General features: G+C 37.8%; 1 protein-coding gene across 1 annotated transcript; it reads left to right on the forward strand.

Annotated features, from left to right (window-relative positions):
- The first annotated feature begins 1,664 nt into the window (after positions 1 to 1,664).
- On the forward strand, positions 1,665 to 13,150 carry cntn1b (contactin 1b). The gene is made up of 24 exons (XM_082167136.1): positions 1,665 to 1,805; positions 3,164 to 3,247; positions 3,708 to 3,749; positions 3,846 to 3,972; positions 4,115 to 4,296; positions 4,408 to 4,503; positions 4,988 to 5,194; positions 5,313 to 5,412; positions 5,691 to 5,872; positions 6,583 to 6,707; positions 6,821 to 6,938; positions 7,088 to 7,238; positions 7,360 to 7,487; positions 7,897 to 8,069; positions 8,147 to 8,270; positions 9,601 to 9,768; positions 10,042 to 10,191; positions 10,340 to 10,410; positions 10,510 to 10,741; positions 11,163 to 11,275; positions 11,348 to 11,537; positions 11,641 to 11,756; positions 12,143 to 12,299; positions 12,541 to 13,150. Exons 2-24 carry the CDS (start codon positions 3,193 to 3,195, stop codon positions 12,621 to 12,623), a joined length of 3,090 nt encoding a protein of 1,029 aa, XP_082023262.1. The 5' UTR covers positions 1,665 to 1,805; positions 3,164 to 3,192; the 3' UTR covers positions 12,624 to 13,150.
- The last annotated feature ends 2,583 nt before the right edge of the window (positions 13,151 to 15,733 follow it).

A 15,733-nucleotide genomic window follows, 5' to 3' on the forward strand; every position in this document is an offset into this window, starting at 1 on the left:
AGATTCCCAGATCCATGTTGGTGCTTCTTCTCTTCAGTTCAGCCCACTCATCAGGTCAGGGGACTGAGACGGTCATGGCAGAAGCTTCATTTTGTGCTCCACAACAAATTTTTGTTTTGATTTTGATGTTTGTTTTGGATCGTTGTCCTGATGGAAGATCCAACCACGGCCCATTATAAGATTTCTAGCAGAAGGCGTCAGGTTTTGATTTTTTATCTGTTGATATTTGATAGAATCCACAATGCCATGTATCTGAACAAGAAGTCCAGGACCTCCAGCAGAAAAATATGCCCACAACATTAAAGATCCAATGGTATATTAAATTGTACACATGGGGTACTTTTTATCCTTGTGTTCACCAAACCCATCTAGTGTGTTTGCTGCCAAAAAGCTCTGTTTTAGTCTCATCTGACCACAGAACCCTGTGTTGTTTGAAGATCCAGTCGTGTCTGACAATTAAATTTGCTGGAATTTGTTTTTGGATGAGCGAGGAGGTTTTTTTTTTAAACCCTCCCAAACAACATGTGGGGATGTAGGGGTTGTTTGATAATTTTTTTTTTAGGCTTTCTGACCCTAAGACTCAACTAATCTCTGCAATTCTCCATCTGTGATCCTTGGAGAGTCTTTGGCCACTCAAACTTTCATACTCGCCGTGCATTAAGACAGTATAGACACACGTCCTTTTCCTGGCAGATTCATAACATCTTTAGTTGGTTATAACTTCTTAATTATTGCCCTGATGGTCAAAATGGGGATTTTCAATTCTTTAGCTATTGTCTTACAGCCACTTTCTAGTTTGTGATGCTCAACAATCTTTTGCTACGCATCAGAACTGTATTCTGTGGTTTTACTCATTGTGATGGATGATTAAGGGGATTTGGCCTTTGTGTTTCCTCATATTTAAACTCCTGTGAAACACGAAGTCATAGCTGGACAGTTTCATGTTCCTAGTCACCCTGGTGTACTAAAAAAGGTAAATATTAATGGGAATATACTTCAGAGATATTTTACTCGTAAAAAATTCTAGGGGTTTCAATAATTGTGGCCAACATGTTTTGGAGAAAAACATTTATTTCATAATGTGATTTCCCCCCACTTTCAATTCTTTTACTTCAATGAAAGGTTAGAATTTTGCAAATTTTTTGAATGAAAGATCACAAGGATAATCGATGCAGATTTATTTTTTACAGCCAATTTTGATCATATTTACCAGGGGGTTCAATAATTGTGGAGGGCACTGTATATATATATATATATACACATATATATATAAATATATATATATATAAATATATAAATATAAATAAATAAATAAATAAATAAATAAAAAATATATATATATATATATATATATATATATATATATATATATATATATATATATATAGTGGCATAACGTTCCTCCCTGCATTGATGTTACTCCATATAAACAACAAAAATCAATTTCTCTCCCTCCCCCTGTGTGTAAGAATTTAATCCAGTGGATTTGAACAGATGTGTGTGGATAAGCCTCTCATTACCTTAAATCACCAAATATCTTAGTCCATATACATTCTGAATCCATATACAGTCTGAATCATTCGCAAATGCCGTAAAATCACCTTGACCATCAGTTTGAGACCCACTGCATCAGCACATGGACTCCGAGAGCATCAGTCCTGGCATGCGCAGTATCCGCTCTCATCCAATAGCAGGCTGGCGCGCGCGGGCCATGTGTCTGTCTGTCTCCCCGCTGGACTGCGGGACGATGCGGTGGTTCTGATCCAGCTCTGTGGGTTTGACGAAGGATTTAACACATTCTTCCGGTAAGTTTGCTGCTGATATAATGATATGTTGGGAATTCTGTTGAAAAATATGATCTGTCTGTGACCTTCAGGAGTTTATTCTGCATGCTAAAGTCTGGATGGAGGTGTTCCGCGCAGTTTTGGAATACCGCAATGCAGAAGAACAGGGTGGATGAGTCCAGTTGATGTCATCCGTTTAACATTAAAATTACATAAAATAAATAAACAAAATACATAATAAAATAAGAATAGCCTAAATATTACAATTAAATTACAAATGAATACAAACAAAATGAATAAATAAAGGTGTGGATTCATACAAATTATTGTGAAATAATGTGTTAAAATACTGATACATTTTCTAATTGTTCTGCTGAAACAAGCTGTGATGCGAGTTAATTACATGATATTTACTTGTGTAAAGTTTAAACGGGACAGAAGTTAGTCCTCGGTTTCCTAGTAACAATAAAGGTAGATTGTAATGACAGTGTTATGTCGGGGGGCGGCGCTAAATAGTTATCATCAGTTATCATCCACCATGACGCAGTTTTTAGATTATTATTAGGGCTTGAATATATATATTTAATAATACGTTGGCATTATCATTCATTCATAATTCACTGCATAATAGTTTTGCGAAAAATAGTGAGGGAAGGGGCAATGACATCAGGCATGATTTGTATTGCTCTGTTAAATTAAAATGTAAAGTATTTAATTGTGTTTAAAGATATTTTGGAATCAGGCAGCTGCTAGATTTTTTACTGCCACTCCCTTAGAATGAGCTTACAGGCATGCAGTGACCTAAATCCCAGTGTGCAGGACAAGAGCAGACAGCAGATCAGAGGATGCAATGAGATTAGAAGAGATTGGTGAAAATACCATGGATAGAAGTAGACAGCATGTGCATAACTTGCTACAAGGACAGTCTTTTGAGAGCTGGATGGCCAAACATGCAGACAGACAAGCACATGCTCAAGGACGAAACTGCATGTGCGTGAGAGTTGCCGGTTCTTGAGATGCATAATGAATGGACACGTCTTACAAGGCAGACAAAAAATGTTTCTAACCTTGTGCAAGGGTTAGTGTAAAAGAGCAGGAACATCAGATAAAGAGATGCTTGCATGCGTTTTCAAGATTGCATTATCATTCTTAGAACTGCATTACAATATGTGTGTATAGCCAACTAATGTGTTCATATGCGCTTATGTGAAATAGATGAGGCAGTTTGCTGATTCACTGTTCATTATGTTGGTAGGCTGTGATAAATTGCTTATATTTCCATTTTGGACACAGCTATAGCCTGCTACATCAGAGCAAGACAGCTACACAGCACTTCACCCTCCTCACACACTCTCTCTTTTTCTCTTTCTCTTTATCAGGCCTGGTTTTTAACTGTCAGATCGACAAGATGGTGACCCCAGCCATGTTTCTGTGTGTTCTCTCTTACTTCTTCTTAATGGCCGGTGAGGAACTGAGTGTGTGTTTGTGTGTGTTTACTTGGCTAAATTTTAGCAACGGAATCATCCCAATAATTTATCCAAATGTATTTATAGGAATGTCTTCAAAAGTAGAAAATGACATTAAACAAGATTGGTACTGGATTGTATTCTTATCTCTGAAAATCTAAAAAAAAGTTTTCTTATAGAGTTTCGGTTAGGATTAGTCCATAGTCATGAGAATTAACTTTATGTAAAAGTATTTTTTATGTACTCTATGCAAAATGCAGTTGATGCAGTCAATAATCCCCATGAAGAAAACCGCTTAATAAACATACCAAATGATAAATTATGTGTGTATGTTAGTGTGATTCACCTGAATTTGTACAAAATGAATTACCAGTAAAAATGATATCTAGTGTCCCTTGCTGTCCAAGTAAATGAAGTCGAATTAAAATCATTTTGATTTGTTCTCTTCCCACTCCAGCTGCAATTAAACCCAGGATATTTGAACCCAGAATTTTTGACAGTAAGTCTTTAACTTTCACTTACAGTTGTTGTTAGTTAGGTTTAGGTTAGGTTTTTGTAGATTGAGTATAATGCTGGCTCATGTCGTGTCCATCAGAGGAGGCCACAGGCTTCGGCCCTATATTCGAGGAGGAGCCTCTAGACACAGTGTACGCAGAGGATTCACCAGAGAACAAAATCTCCATGAACTGCAGAGTGCGGGCCAACCCACCGGCCATCATCAAGTAATGTTTTCTTTCCTGATCCCGAGCTTTGTTTGTCATGACCTCTGTCTGTATGGGAAAATCCCTTTTGCAGAGAGGTGTTTATCACTTGCAAGAAGAATCTTTGAGAAAAAGCTCATTAATGAAAGCCTGTGTTTCACAGATGGTGGTTAAACAACTGGGAAATTAAACTAATGGAACAGCCTGATGAGCACTTCAGCCTGGTGGGAGGAAACCTGCTCATCACCAACCCAGAAAAGAGCAAGCATGCTGGGAAATATGTGTGTGTGGCCAAGAACGTCTACGGCACCGTCATCAGCAAAGAGGCCTCCGTCAAATTTGGATGTGTGTGACGGGCAGGACTTGTTATGTTTGTAAAGGCTGTGAACTGTTACCAGATGTCTCTTTTGTCAGATCCTCTCCTCAGTTCATTTATTTTTATTTTTCGGGCCGCAGACCTGAACCAGTTCCCTACAGATGAGAGAGAGCCGGTGAATGTTAAAGAGGGACAGGGGGCCGTCCTGCTGTGTTCTCCTCCCTCTCGATATCCAAGTAAGACCTGATCACATACAGATCCCTTCTTAGTAGTTCCCTAGTAGATTTATACAACCACCATGATTCAGTAAAAAAAAAACACAAAAAAAAACATTTGTGAATCTATGCTAACTTTTAATGGAATTTATGTTGCACACAATTTTAAATACAATTAAAAACTACATTTAAAATGAAATAAGTAATCATTAAAATAAATGTAAATAATTTTATATTCATTTATTGAAAAAAGTGAGTAAATCTAACTAAAATATTTGGCTTTTAGCCAATAAATAACTTTTACTTATGAAAGCTTTTTTTTTCCCATTATGGAATAAAAAAAAAAGGTAATTGTGACTTTTTACTCCATGGAGGAAACAAGCTTCCATAGTTGCCTAACAATCATACATAGTAAAAAATATGTGCTAAAAAAGATGATTAATTTACACTTGCCTTCCAAAAAAATTAAATCTCATTTCTGTCAATTGTTTTGTTTGTCTCCCAGGTGAGGTGATGTTCCGCTGGATCTACAACGACTTCCCCAACTTCATCCTCCCAGACCAGAGGCGTTTCGTGTCTCAGACCACTGGGAATCTGTACATCGCTAAAGTCGAGGCATCGGACGTCGGGAATTATTCCTGTTTTGTTTCAAGTCCCACCATCGGCAAGAGTGTTTTCAGCATGCCGATTCCTCTGATTCCACAAATAGAGAGTGAGTGCTTTCTCATTACCCACAATACCAAGATTTTACTCATAACTGCCTTACTGAGAGCACTGTTGTTTCTAAAGGTCAATTATGACCTAGCTTTTCATCTCTGCCCTTTATACAGAGGAGGTGAAGCGATATCCTGCTGATATCCGTGTGAAATTTCCCAAGACTTATGCTTTGGTGGCACAGAACATCACTCTGGAGTGCTTTGCCCTTGGAAAGTGAGTCAGCAAATGTGGATGCTGTTCATATTGTCTGAACGGTGATACCATGCTACTTTCATATTACATTACAATGGTTCTGAAGGAATACACCATAGTATTAACAGTATTTCAAAGAATATCATTATATAATCATGGCACATGTCCTTAAAACATTGTAATACCATAGTACTGTTTTGTTAATGAAGCATTGTTACTCGCACAATAGCATTAGATTTGTTCTTCACTCGTTTTAGGGTTGCTTCTAACCATATAAACTTAATCTTTATACCTTTCAGTCCTCTCCCACATATCCGCTGGAGGAAGTTAGACGCTGATCTCCCGCCCAACTATGAGGTCAGCATGAATGGAGCTTTACTGCACCTGCTTAATGTTCAGTACGAGGACGAGGGCAGCTACGAGTGTGAGACGCTCAACGTTAAGGGAATGGACTGGTATCGACAGTGGCTCTATGTGGAGGGTAACACAAACTCAAAATTCAACAGACTCTGGTTTAGTTCTGTTTTATGTATTTGGTGGATAAACATGTCTTTTATACAACTACAGAAAGCATTTCATTATATGAATTGCATCTAACCAAAGTGTGTATATATATGCGTGTGTGTGTATATGTATATATATATATATATATATATACACACAGTATATATACACAGACACACACATTATATATATATATGTTAGGTGCAATTAATTGATTTGACAAAACTAATAATATTATATTATATTATATTGTAAAGTGCTGTCAAAACGATTAATCGCATCTAACAAAAGTTTGTAAACACGCACATATATATATACAGTATATATATATATGTGTGTGTGTGTGTGTGTGTATATATATATATACAGTATGTATATATATATATATATATATATGCACATATTACATATATGTTAGATGCGATTAATCGTGATTAATTGATTTGACAGAACTAATATTATATTATTTTAGATTATATTATAATATAAAGTGCGTGTGTTTGTGGGTGTGTGTGTGCGTATGCATGTGTGTGTATGTATATATATATATATATATATATATATATATATATATATATATAAACATACACACATATTATATATGTTATATATATATGTCCATTGTGATTAATCGATTTTTAATCGATTTGACAGAACTAATTATATTATATTATATTGTTTCCTCAGGTGCTCCAGAGTGGGCTGAGCACATCAATGACACAGAGAAAGATGTTGGTAGTGAGCTCACTCTCAGATGTGTTGCCGTGGGGAAGCCCCAACCATGGATACGCTGGCTGAAGGATGGCTATTCGGTTAATACCCTGTTTTATTTGCTGTGGAAAACCCATATGAGAACTTCGAGTAGTTCAGTATGTTTTATGTCAGGTAATCCTGTGTGTTCTGCAAAATTTTTTCTGATCTCCAGTACGGCAAAGGGGAGCTGAAGTTCTCCAGCCTCTCGTTTGAGGATTCAGGCATGTATCAGTGCATTGCTGAGAATGAATGGGGGACCATCTATGCCAGCGCAGAGCTTCGGGTCGTCTGTAAGCTTTTAAATACTTCTTTACTGTCGTGCTTCTGAAGTAGTAGTTTACATAGAAAAATAGAAAGAGCTGCACTTTTCTGAAGGTGTATTTAAAAAAGGCACATAACTATTTTTGAAGGTTGAGTGTCTCCAATGGTCTCTTCACAGCCTGTGCACCAACATTCATTTATAATCCAGTAAAGAAGGTTCTGCTAGGGGCTGAAAATGGACGTGTGGTCATAGAGTGCAACCCCCGTGCTGCTCCAAAACCCAAGTTCATCTGGAAACGAGGCTCAGAGTCACTGACCAACTCTTCAAGGTTAGTCAGTCCATTTTAAATATATGCATTTTACTTACAGGTAAATCATAGTGTTGTGGTGATGATATAAGCTTAGCCACAGTTAGCATCATCATCATCTCTTTTCATCCTTATTTTTCAGGATGTTAATTTGGGATGATGGAAGTCTGGAGATTCTGAACGCAACAAAAAGTGATGAGGGCTCGTACACCTGTTACGCTGAGAATGACCGTGGCAAATCCAACAGCACAGGGACCCTCACTATCACCGGTCAGACAAAATTCAAATCTCCTCACCTACACTAATTTTTTTTTTTTTTTTTTTTTTTTTTTTTTTTTTTTATTTATTTATTTATTTTTTTATTTTTTTATTTTTTTTTTGACCATAATTAATTAATTAACGTTAGAATCTTTTAACATAATTTGCTGAAATTAATTTAGATTATCTTATAAATATAATTATTATGGGCTGAATAGTGCATTTAGATAGTTGATGTATTTTATTTACTCTTTTATCAGCATAAAGATTTTAGGTTAAAATGTATGTAAATCTATTAGGATTTTGTGACTGGTCACTTTTGTAAATATTCATTTTATATGTTTTTCACTTTTATCGATATTCCATATAGCCTCTCAGTTAATATGAGGTGTATGCATTTGCGTTTATTTAATTTTCTCAGAGGCCACCAAGATTACTGAGGCTCCATCAGACACTGAGGCAGTTGTTGGTGACAGTATAGTTCTCCAGTGCTCTGCATCATATGACCCCAGCCTGGACATCACCTTCATCTGGACTGTCGATTCCTACTTCATCAACTTCTACACAGACTTTGAACACTACGAGCAGCTCATGGTGAGTAGAGGCAAGAATCCCAGTTCTGTTGATGGGAAATACAGGAGGACATTCATTGTTTGTGTGTGTGTTTGCAGGGTAATGAGCACAGTGGAGACCTGCTGATCAAGAATATTCAGGTGAGGCATGCAGGACACTATATCTGCACAGCTCAGACTATAGTGGACAACGCCACCGCAGAAGCTGAAGTTTTTGTCAAAGGTTGGTGATTTCACCTGTGTGTGTCCTAGCTTATGATATGTGCATATGATAAAAAATTTGAAGATAAATGTTAAAGAGGACCTATTATACTTTCTACATTTTCAACTTTCTTTAGTATGTGATGTTGCTGTTTGAGCATGAAAAGTTACAAAGCCCAAAGCCCATTCCAAAGGGAGTTATTCTCTATATTAGAGAATAACTCTGAACTCCCTGAAACACCTCGATTTGTAGTCTTGAATTTTCTTCCGGGAATGTACGTGTCACAATATTCCTAATTTAAATAATTCCTGCCCAAGGTTTGCACAATAAAAGGGGTGAGGCCTGGTTGAGTGTGTTGTCCAAGAGATGTTGTTTTTTACACCCCAAATCCAGTGTTAATATGGTAAGAGGCGTGACATTTCTGAAACACCCTTGAAGCATTTGACCAATCATAACACACTGATCCAGCCGACCAATCAGAGCACATTGCACTTTTCAGAAGGAGGAGCTTCGTAGAGACAGGAAGTGAACAGAGCATTACTGGCAGAACATGAAGTGAGCTACCCTGGTAAACCAGAGTTCTCGCGAGAGCACAAGTTGAATTTGCTCAGCGAGTTACTCTGGTGTCGAGCAATGGAGCTCATTAAATATGCCCCTCGATCTGAGCTGCACCAATCACATCGGGTTATCTGATATAGGCGGGCCAGAGGCGAGCTAAACAGATGACGACAGCGCTGTGACGTCGAAGCCATCAGGAAACATTGCAAGATGGTAATGAATACCAGTTGTTTGAAACGGCTTTGGCCGCTACAATGAACGAGTTAGACTTGACTTTTTCCCAAAAGAGGAACAGAAGACGGCGCTCGAATCGTTCCTTTGCAAGAAGGGTGTTTTTGCTGTTTTTCCGACCGGAAGAGTCTAATCTACCAGTTAGCTCCGCTGGTAGCTAAGCGTATGGGGTTTATTGTTGTGATTGGTCGTAGTGTTATCCAATTGCGTGCTGTGAGATTTTCAAATGCATGCTTGGTGCCGCCTAGGTGCCGCCCCTCGAGCTGGCCGATTTTCATTCGGCACCAGACCATTAATCTTTTAGATTTAGGTCTGGATTTCCAGGCTAGAAGTGAGCTGCAATAATGTAAAATATGTGAAAAAACATTCAAGCATGAAAAACTACTCTAGTAGTCCCCAAAAACAAAATCAAGACTTTGTAAAAGAATAAAATATGGCCTCTTTAAAAACAATGAGGTGATGTTTATCTGTTTAACAACTAACTGTTTGTATTATTGCATTATTATTTACATCAAATAGACCATCATGACATTGTCACGAATATCTACCGTTTTCGCTTCAGGTTTGCCTGGTCCTCCGGGTGGCATCCGTGTGGAAGAGATTGGAGTCACGACAGTAAAACTGCGATGGTGTCTGGGATCAGACCACGGCAGTCCCCTCATCCAGCATGTTGTACAAACACGAGACTTTTACGCCCTGGATCCAGAGGACTGGAAAACTGCATCCACTTGTGAGTCCACTAAAGGGAGACGAAACGCATATCTTAAACATTTCCGGCTAATTTTCTTAGAAAACAGTAAAACAATACAGAATGGAAGTTTTTTGTGAGTATTTGCTTTCTGTTTTAGAATATAGTTCATTCGATTTGACTTCTTCTGTCACATTTGAGAAGATCTTGTGAAGACCGTAATGCATTTTTTAATGTGATCTTAGTGTGTTTTGCTCTTGTGATCATGTTCTAAACTTGATAAGAACAAAGAGTGAACAAATGTTGTTTTCCCAGCTCCTGTGTTTTTGAATGGATCTACAGAGTCAGCAACCATTGTTGACCTTTACCCCTGGATGCAATATGAATTCCGTGTTTATGCCATCAATGAATTTGGAGCTGGGGAAAACAGCCGTCCGTCCATTAAAATCAAGACATGGGATGCCAGTGAGTTTATTTAGAAAGAGTACAGCTTTCAATATTTAATAAAAATGTATTAAAATAATCAAATTTAATATAACATAGATATATAAGTGTTTTTGTAAAATCAGTTCTGTGAGGCACATATACTCACCCAGGCTTTCTCTTATCTCAGTACCTACAGTAGCTCCTTCTGACGTCATTGGTCAGGTGGGAATAACCGGAGAGCTAATCGTGACCTGGACTGTACGTGTTCATATGTTGCAGTATTTATGCTATATATGTTGATTAGCGTTCAGTGGCAAATTTCTGATGTGTAACCTCATGTCCTTGATTCCATTGCAGCCTGTGAAACCTCAGTTCTTCTTCGGTAAAAAATTTGGCTACGCTGTGGCGTTCAAGCCGCATGAGGATAAAGAGTGGAAATGGTCAATCATGGAGGATCCTGAGACGAGACGCTATGTCTACAAAGAGAGCATGACCCCAGACACAGAGATACAGGTCAAAGTGAGCACCTTCAACAGTAAAGGAGAAGGACCCCCAAGTCTTATAGCAGTGGTCTTCTCGCCACGCCTAGGTGAGAAGGTTTGATGGTATCCACCTCTTGGTATTTGCTCATAAAGTAGTTGAAGTATCCTTGCTTTAAAGGTGCAGTGTGTAGATTTTAGCGGCATCTTGCGATTCGCAACCATGGGGTTGGGCTCACCCCACCCTTTCGAATAAGCTACGGTGCCCAAAACAGGACAAACATGTCGTCGTCTGAGACAGCAGAGTGTAGCCAGTCAAGAAACTCGCTCTGTAGAGAAGTTTGTCCATTTAGGGCTACTGTAGAAACATGGTGGTGCAAAAAGGCGACTTAACATGTAAGGGGACCTGTGGTTTATGTAGATAGAAATGGCTCATTCTAAGGTAATAAAAACATCACGGTTCTTTTTGTAAGGTCTTTATACACCACTCAAAACATCAAGCAACTTTAACACATGTAATATCTCTCTCAGCACCGACTGAAGCTCCATTAGACGTCTACGCCCGCCAGGTCACCTCTACAGAGGCTTTGGTCTGGTGGTTACCAGTCTACCAGGCACCGCCAAAGTGGGTCGACGGATACCAGGTGAGTCCTAAGTGGAATAATAGAAAATAATCATGAAGTTTTGATCCTCATGTCTCTTCATTTGGTGTCTAGATTCGTTACTGGAGAAAGTACGATGATAATGAGGCTGCTGCCTCGAGAGTCATTGTGCATAGAATGATCAACCAAACGCGCCTGGAGAACATGCGGCCTGACTCTCATTACCTTATAGAGGTACGAGCGTTCAACGGAGCCGGGCTCGGACCGCCCAGCGAGCACTGTGAAATGTTCACCAGGAGACCCCGTAAGAGATTTGCACTTCACATCACTTGCCCATGGGTTTATACAGGCCTTACATTTGAAACGAGATCTTAAATGTACTGATAATATGTGTATTGTCTTTCCAGCTCCAAGTCGTAATTTGAGAGTATACAAATATGTCAGCTTTACACGCAAATGGCTCTATCTGTATTGGGATCACATCTATAACTACTGGAATGAGTCCTATGTGGAGGGTTACAAGGTGAGTCGGTTATATTTTACCTAGTATTCTGTTGACACATTCAGTAATGTCTTGTTAATCTTAATACTTGTTTTATTTTATTACTAGAACCTTATTTTCATACCTTTATTTCAATTCATCTTTTTTTTTTTTTCTGGAACCTTATTTTATTGCCTTTATTTTAATTCATCCTTTATACAATTTTTTATTTAGTTCTATTTTATTCCTGGAACCTTATTTGAATGCATTTATTTGAATGTATTTTATTTTATTTTACTAGAACCTTATTTTAATACTCTTATTTCAATTTATCATTTTATATTTTTTTATTTTATTTAATTTTCACTGATTTTGTTGTGTGTATTGATACTTTAGAAATATTGTAACCATTTGTATCTTTCTTTCAGATTTTGTTCCGAAAGGAAGGAGAGCGTTATGGGAAGCTTTACACCACCGGCAGGCACTACATCGACTTTCCCATGCCAGAGACCGGCGATTATGTCATAGAGGTCCGAGCCCGCTGTGAGGGAGGTGATGGACCCATATCACAGATCAGAGTACAAGGTGAATACTTTCTTTCACTAATCAATAAGGATGATTAAAAAAAATATATCCACCTGATTCATTATTTTCCTACCCCAATGTTGATGGCAAAAAGTTCAACATAATTTAAAGTATATTTCACTTCAAGATCGGAAATCCCTCTCATGTAGTCTTATCCTTTTCAGTATTTTCAGACTGACACTGTTCCACAGATCTAACCGTTATACTTGTCTTTCTTATTATTGTTTTGTATTGTGTTCAGGTAAAGCAGCTCTGGGTGCTGAATCTCTCAGCGTTGCCTCTGTCTTGCTGCTGGCTCTGGGCTGGATGCATTTAGGCCTGTAGGCAAACAACAAGACAACAAAATCGGCTTCTGAAAAACAATCCTAATGTAGTCTGATTGCATTTCCTTACAGGGATGATTTTCATGGTGAAGATAAAGTTTGTTTGGGAGTGTAAAATATAAAACATTGTTTGTATTTACCCTCTTGATTTGCCTTACAAAATGCCCACAATCAACTAATGAAATGGTGTTGTAAAATAAATATATAGTATAATTTTTTTGATGACTTTCCATCTGTTATCCATAAGACATATTTATTAAAAAACATGTTTTGTTGGTCATTTGTTTCAATGTCAGCAGATGCACTGCATTTGTCACTGTTTGATTTTAAAGTGACTTTCTTGCTACTATTTTGCTAAACATTTACAGTACACTGCAATTTTCATCTGAATATCAGTAAACATTGAAAACATTAAACAAATTGCTTTTCTTTTGTCTTCCTTCCTAGTTTTCATCTCATAAATGTGATTGAAACTACCATATTTCATAACCCTGTTAAAATCATACCATTAAAGTTTCTATCTGAAAACAAAGAATGTTTGAATCATGTTGATATGCTGATTTTTTTTTTCTTAAACACCCTAGTTACTCTTAGTGGCACGTTTTTTAAATCGGAGACACAAATCTTTTGTTGCGAGGACTATTGTGTATACATGTCTGATAAATTAGGCCTATCTATGTAACAATTAGCAAGAAATTTAGTTTTAAACACTTCAAATGTCTCAAGTTTATTCGTTCATTAAAACACCAAACCAATTTCACTTTATGTTTAATTGCAAATTGCTATTTAAGGACTAGCCTAACTGAACTGAACAGTCTGATTCTTCAAGCACATAAACACACATCCTAGTGGTACTATTTAGTCCTTATTTAACTTGCTAACTTGTTAGCAAGATAGTTCTTAATTATTCACGTTTGGGAAGGAATGTGTGTAATTTATTTTGTTCAAAAACGTATTTAGTCTCTTAAGGCAGTGTTAACAACAGTCTTCAATTTATTTATAAATCCATAAGCAGTCTAAATTAATTTAATAAACGTCCTCTACTGGCCATTAGTGGTAGGCTACATCTGCGAGGACGCCTGAACACAGCGTGCTTCACGTGCGATATTTATATATCACATCTTTTAAGTCCATAAAAGCAACTCAACATTGGAAGCGAAATGAGTGAGTTTTTTTCTGTTCATCTCACATTCTTTTTGGGAAAAATGTTTTATTTACACCTGTTAAATGTTGAAACATTGCAATGTTTTCATTTTATAATTTCAAATGTACCGCCATTTAACAAAAGGCTCACTGCCTTGATGCTCGGATTCATCCAGTAGATGTCAGCATAACATAACCAGTAGACCAATAGAGCCAGAACAATGAATCCTTTTCCGTTTTACTGTAGGTATTTTATTCAAATTATTTATGCAATTATATTGTATTATAATGTCTAGAATGATAAAACACTAGCCCGTCTAATTGTGTAAATATGAAATGTACTTCAAAATGGTCCATATTGTGCCTATATTTGTGGAGATGATTGTAATAGTTTGTATAGAATAGTTAATCTGCATTACAGAGAGAGATTAGTTTTTGTGTGCATAATGAGCATGTGTGTGTAGGCCTGTAAACACTTCATATTCCATACAAATCTTGCTTCATAAACCACTAATTAAATTTCATCATTAGGCCTCATAATGAAGCAGCACTGGCAGTGACATACAGAACACAGATTTACACAACTCCTCCAACACCACACGTGGCCATCTTGATGTGGTGTGATTATGGATATGTGTGTTTAGTTTAATCCTGTTTTATCATTCAGAAGTTTTGTTGTTTTGGTTGTGGAAGTCCTTTTTTTAATATAGGCCTAATGGCTATGTGTAAGGTAAAGTGTTTGTGCATTACCATAGAATGCAAGTTATGTAAGTTGTGTGGATGTGAATTGATATGAATTGATTGTGTTGGCTGGGTGTGTATCTCGTTCATATCTCAGTTGTTTCTTCAAGACAGCATTGAGATTACATTGAGACTTTTGATTGAGTTTCTTGCACTGAACAAAATTCAAAGTTAGTGAGATTCCCAGCACTGTAACTGACCATTATACAAAAACACCTAATTTGAATTTTTAGCAACACACTTCAATAAAGAGGAGTTATAAAGATGTAGATTTAAAGCATGTCTGCCTTTTCTCTTCCAGATAGTTCTGTGTCCGCCTACAGATGCATTTTATGCAGATCAAGTGTGAATCTGTGCTCCATACATTCAATGTTTCATCAGCCATCGCAATGTCTGTTATTTAGGCACGTCATTGTGGCAGAAAGGCAGAATGGGGGCACTGGTGGATGAGTCTGGCTCTCCTTTTGCTTGGTTGGGAGCATGTAAAATAGGCCGTATTAGCTCTGACAGACGATCATAAATCACTGTATGTGTGTGGCAGGGCCTGCGGTGCAGCGGCAAGCATTTTTCGAGAAGTGGGCCGCTGAATCTCAGGGTTCAGCGGGGTCTCGGTGAGGACATATATGACTTATACAACCCTCCTGGGCCGGTTTGATGCGGATTGTCATTCATAATACACACCAAAGCGTTACGGCGCTTGTCAAACCCCCTGTAGTTTTATTGGTTTGGCAGGGGGTGTCATATATGTACGTAATTGCTGGTTGTGCCGACGTTTTTATTGGATTGTTTGCACAGTAAAGAAGCGCTACGTGTTCCTCTGTGCCTCGACTTCAACATATCCCATGCTGATCTGCTTGTTCGTGACATCTTTTTTAGGATCATCTAACAGCATTTCTCACCCCCAATTGCAACGAACAGGCAGATCTGAAAATGAAGCCTTCGGAGAACCAAATGTGTTGTATAAATTCATTTAACTCGTGACTCTACAGGGGTGATCGATTGCGTTTTACGGCCCACAATTGAAGCTCACCTCCTTTAGAGAAAATATTGAGTTTTTTTTGTGTGCTCAGTCTGATATTGCTTTTCAAATCTTTTCTCTGGCTTGTCAGCACTTTGCCCGTATTCGCCTGCTGCGAGACCCTTTACCTCCATTGGCTCTTCCTTCCAAATCACAATTTTCCACTCCTGCACGAAGCTTGGCAAGGCGGATGGCAATCAACACCATCA

The sequence above is a fragment of the Leuciscus leuciscus genome, assembly GCF_965113295.1.
Source record: "Leuciscus leuciscus genome assembly, chromosome: 4".
Classification (NCBI taxonomy): Eukaryota; Metazoa; Chordata; class Actinopteri; order Cypriniformes; family Leuciscidae; genus Leuciscus; species Leuciscus leuciscus.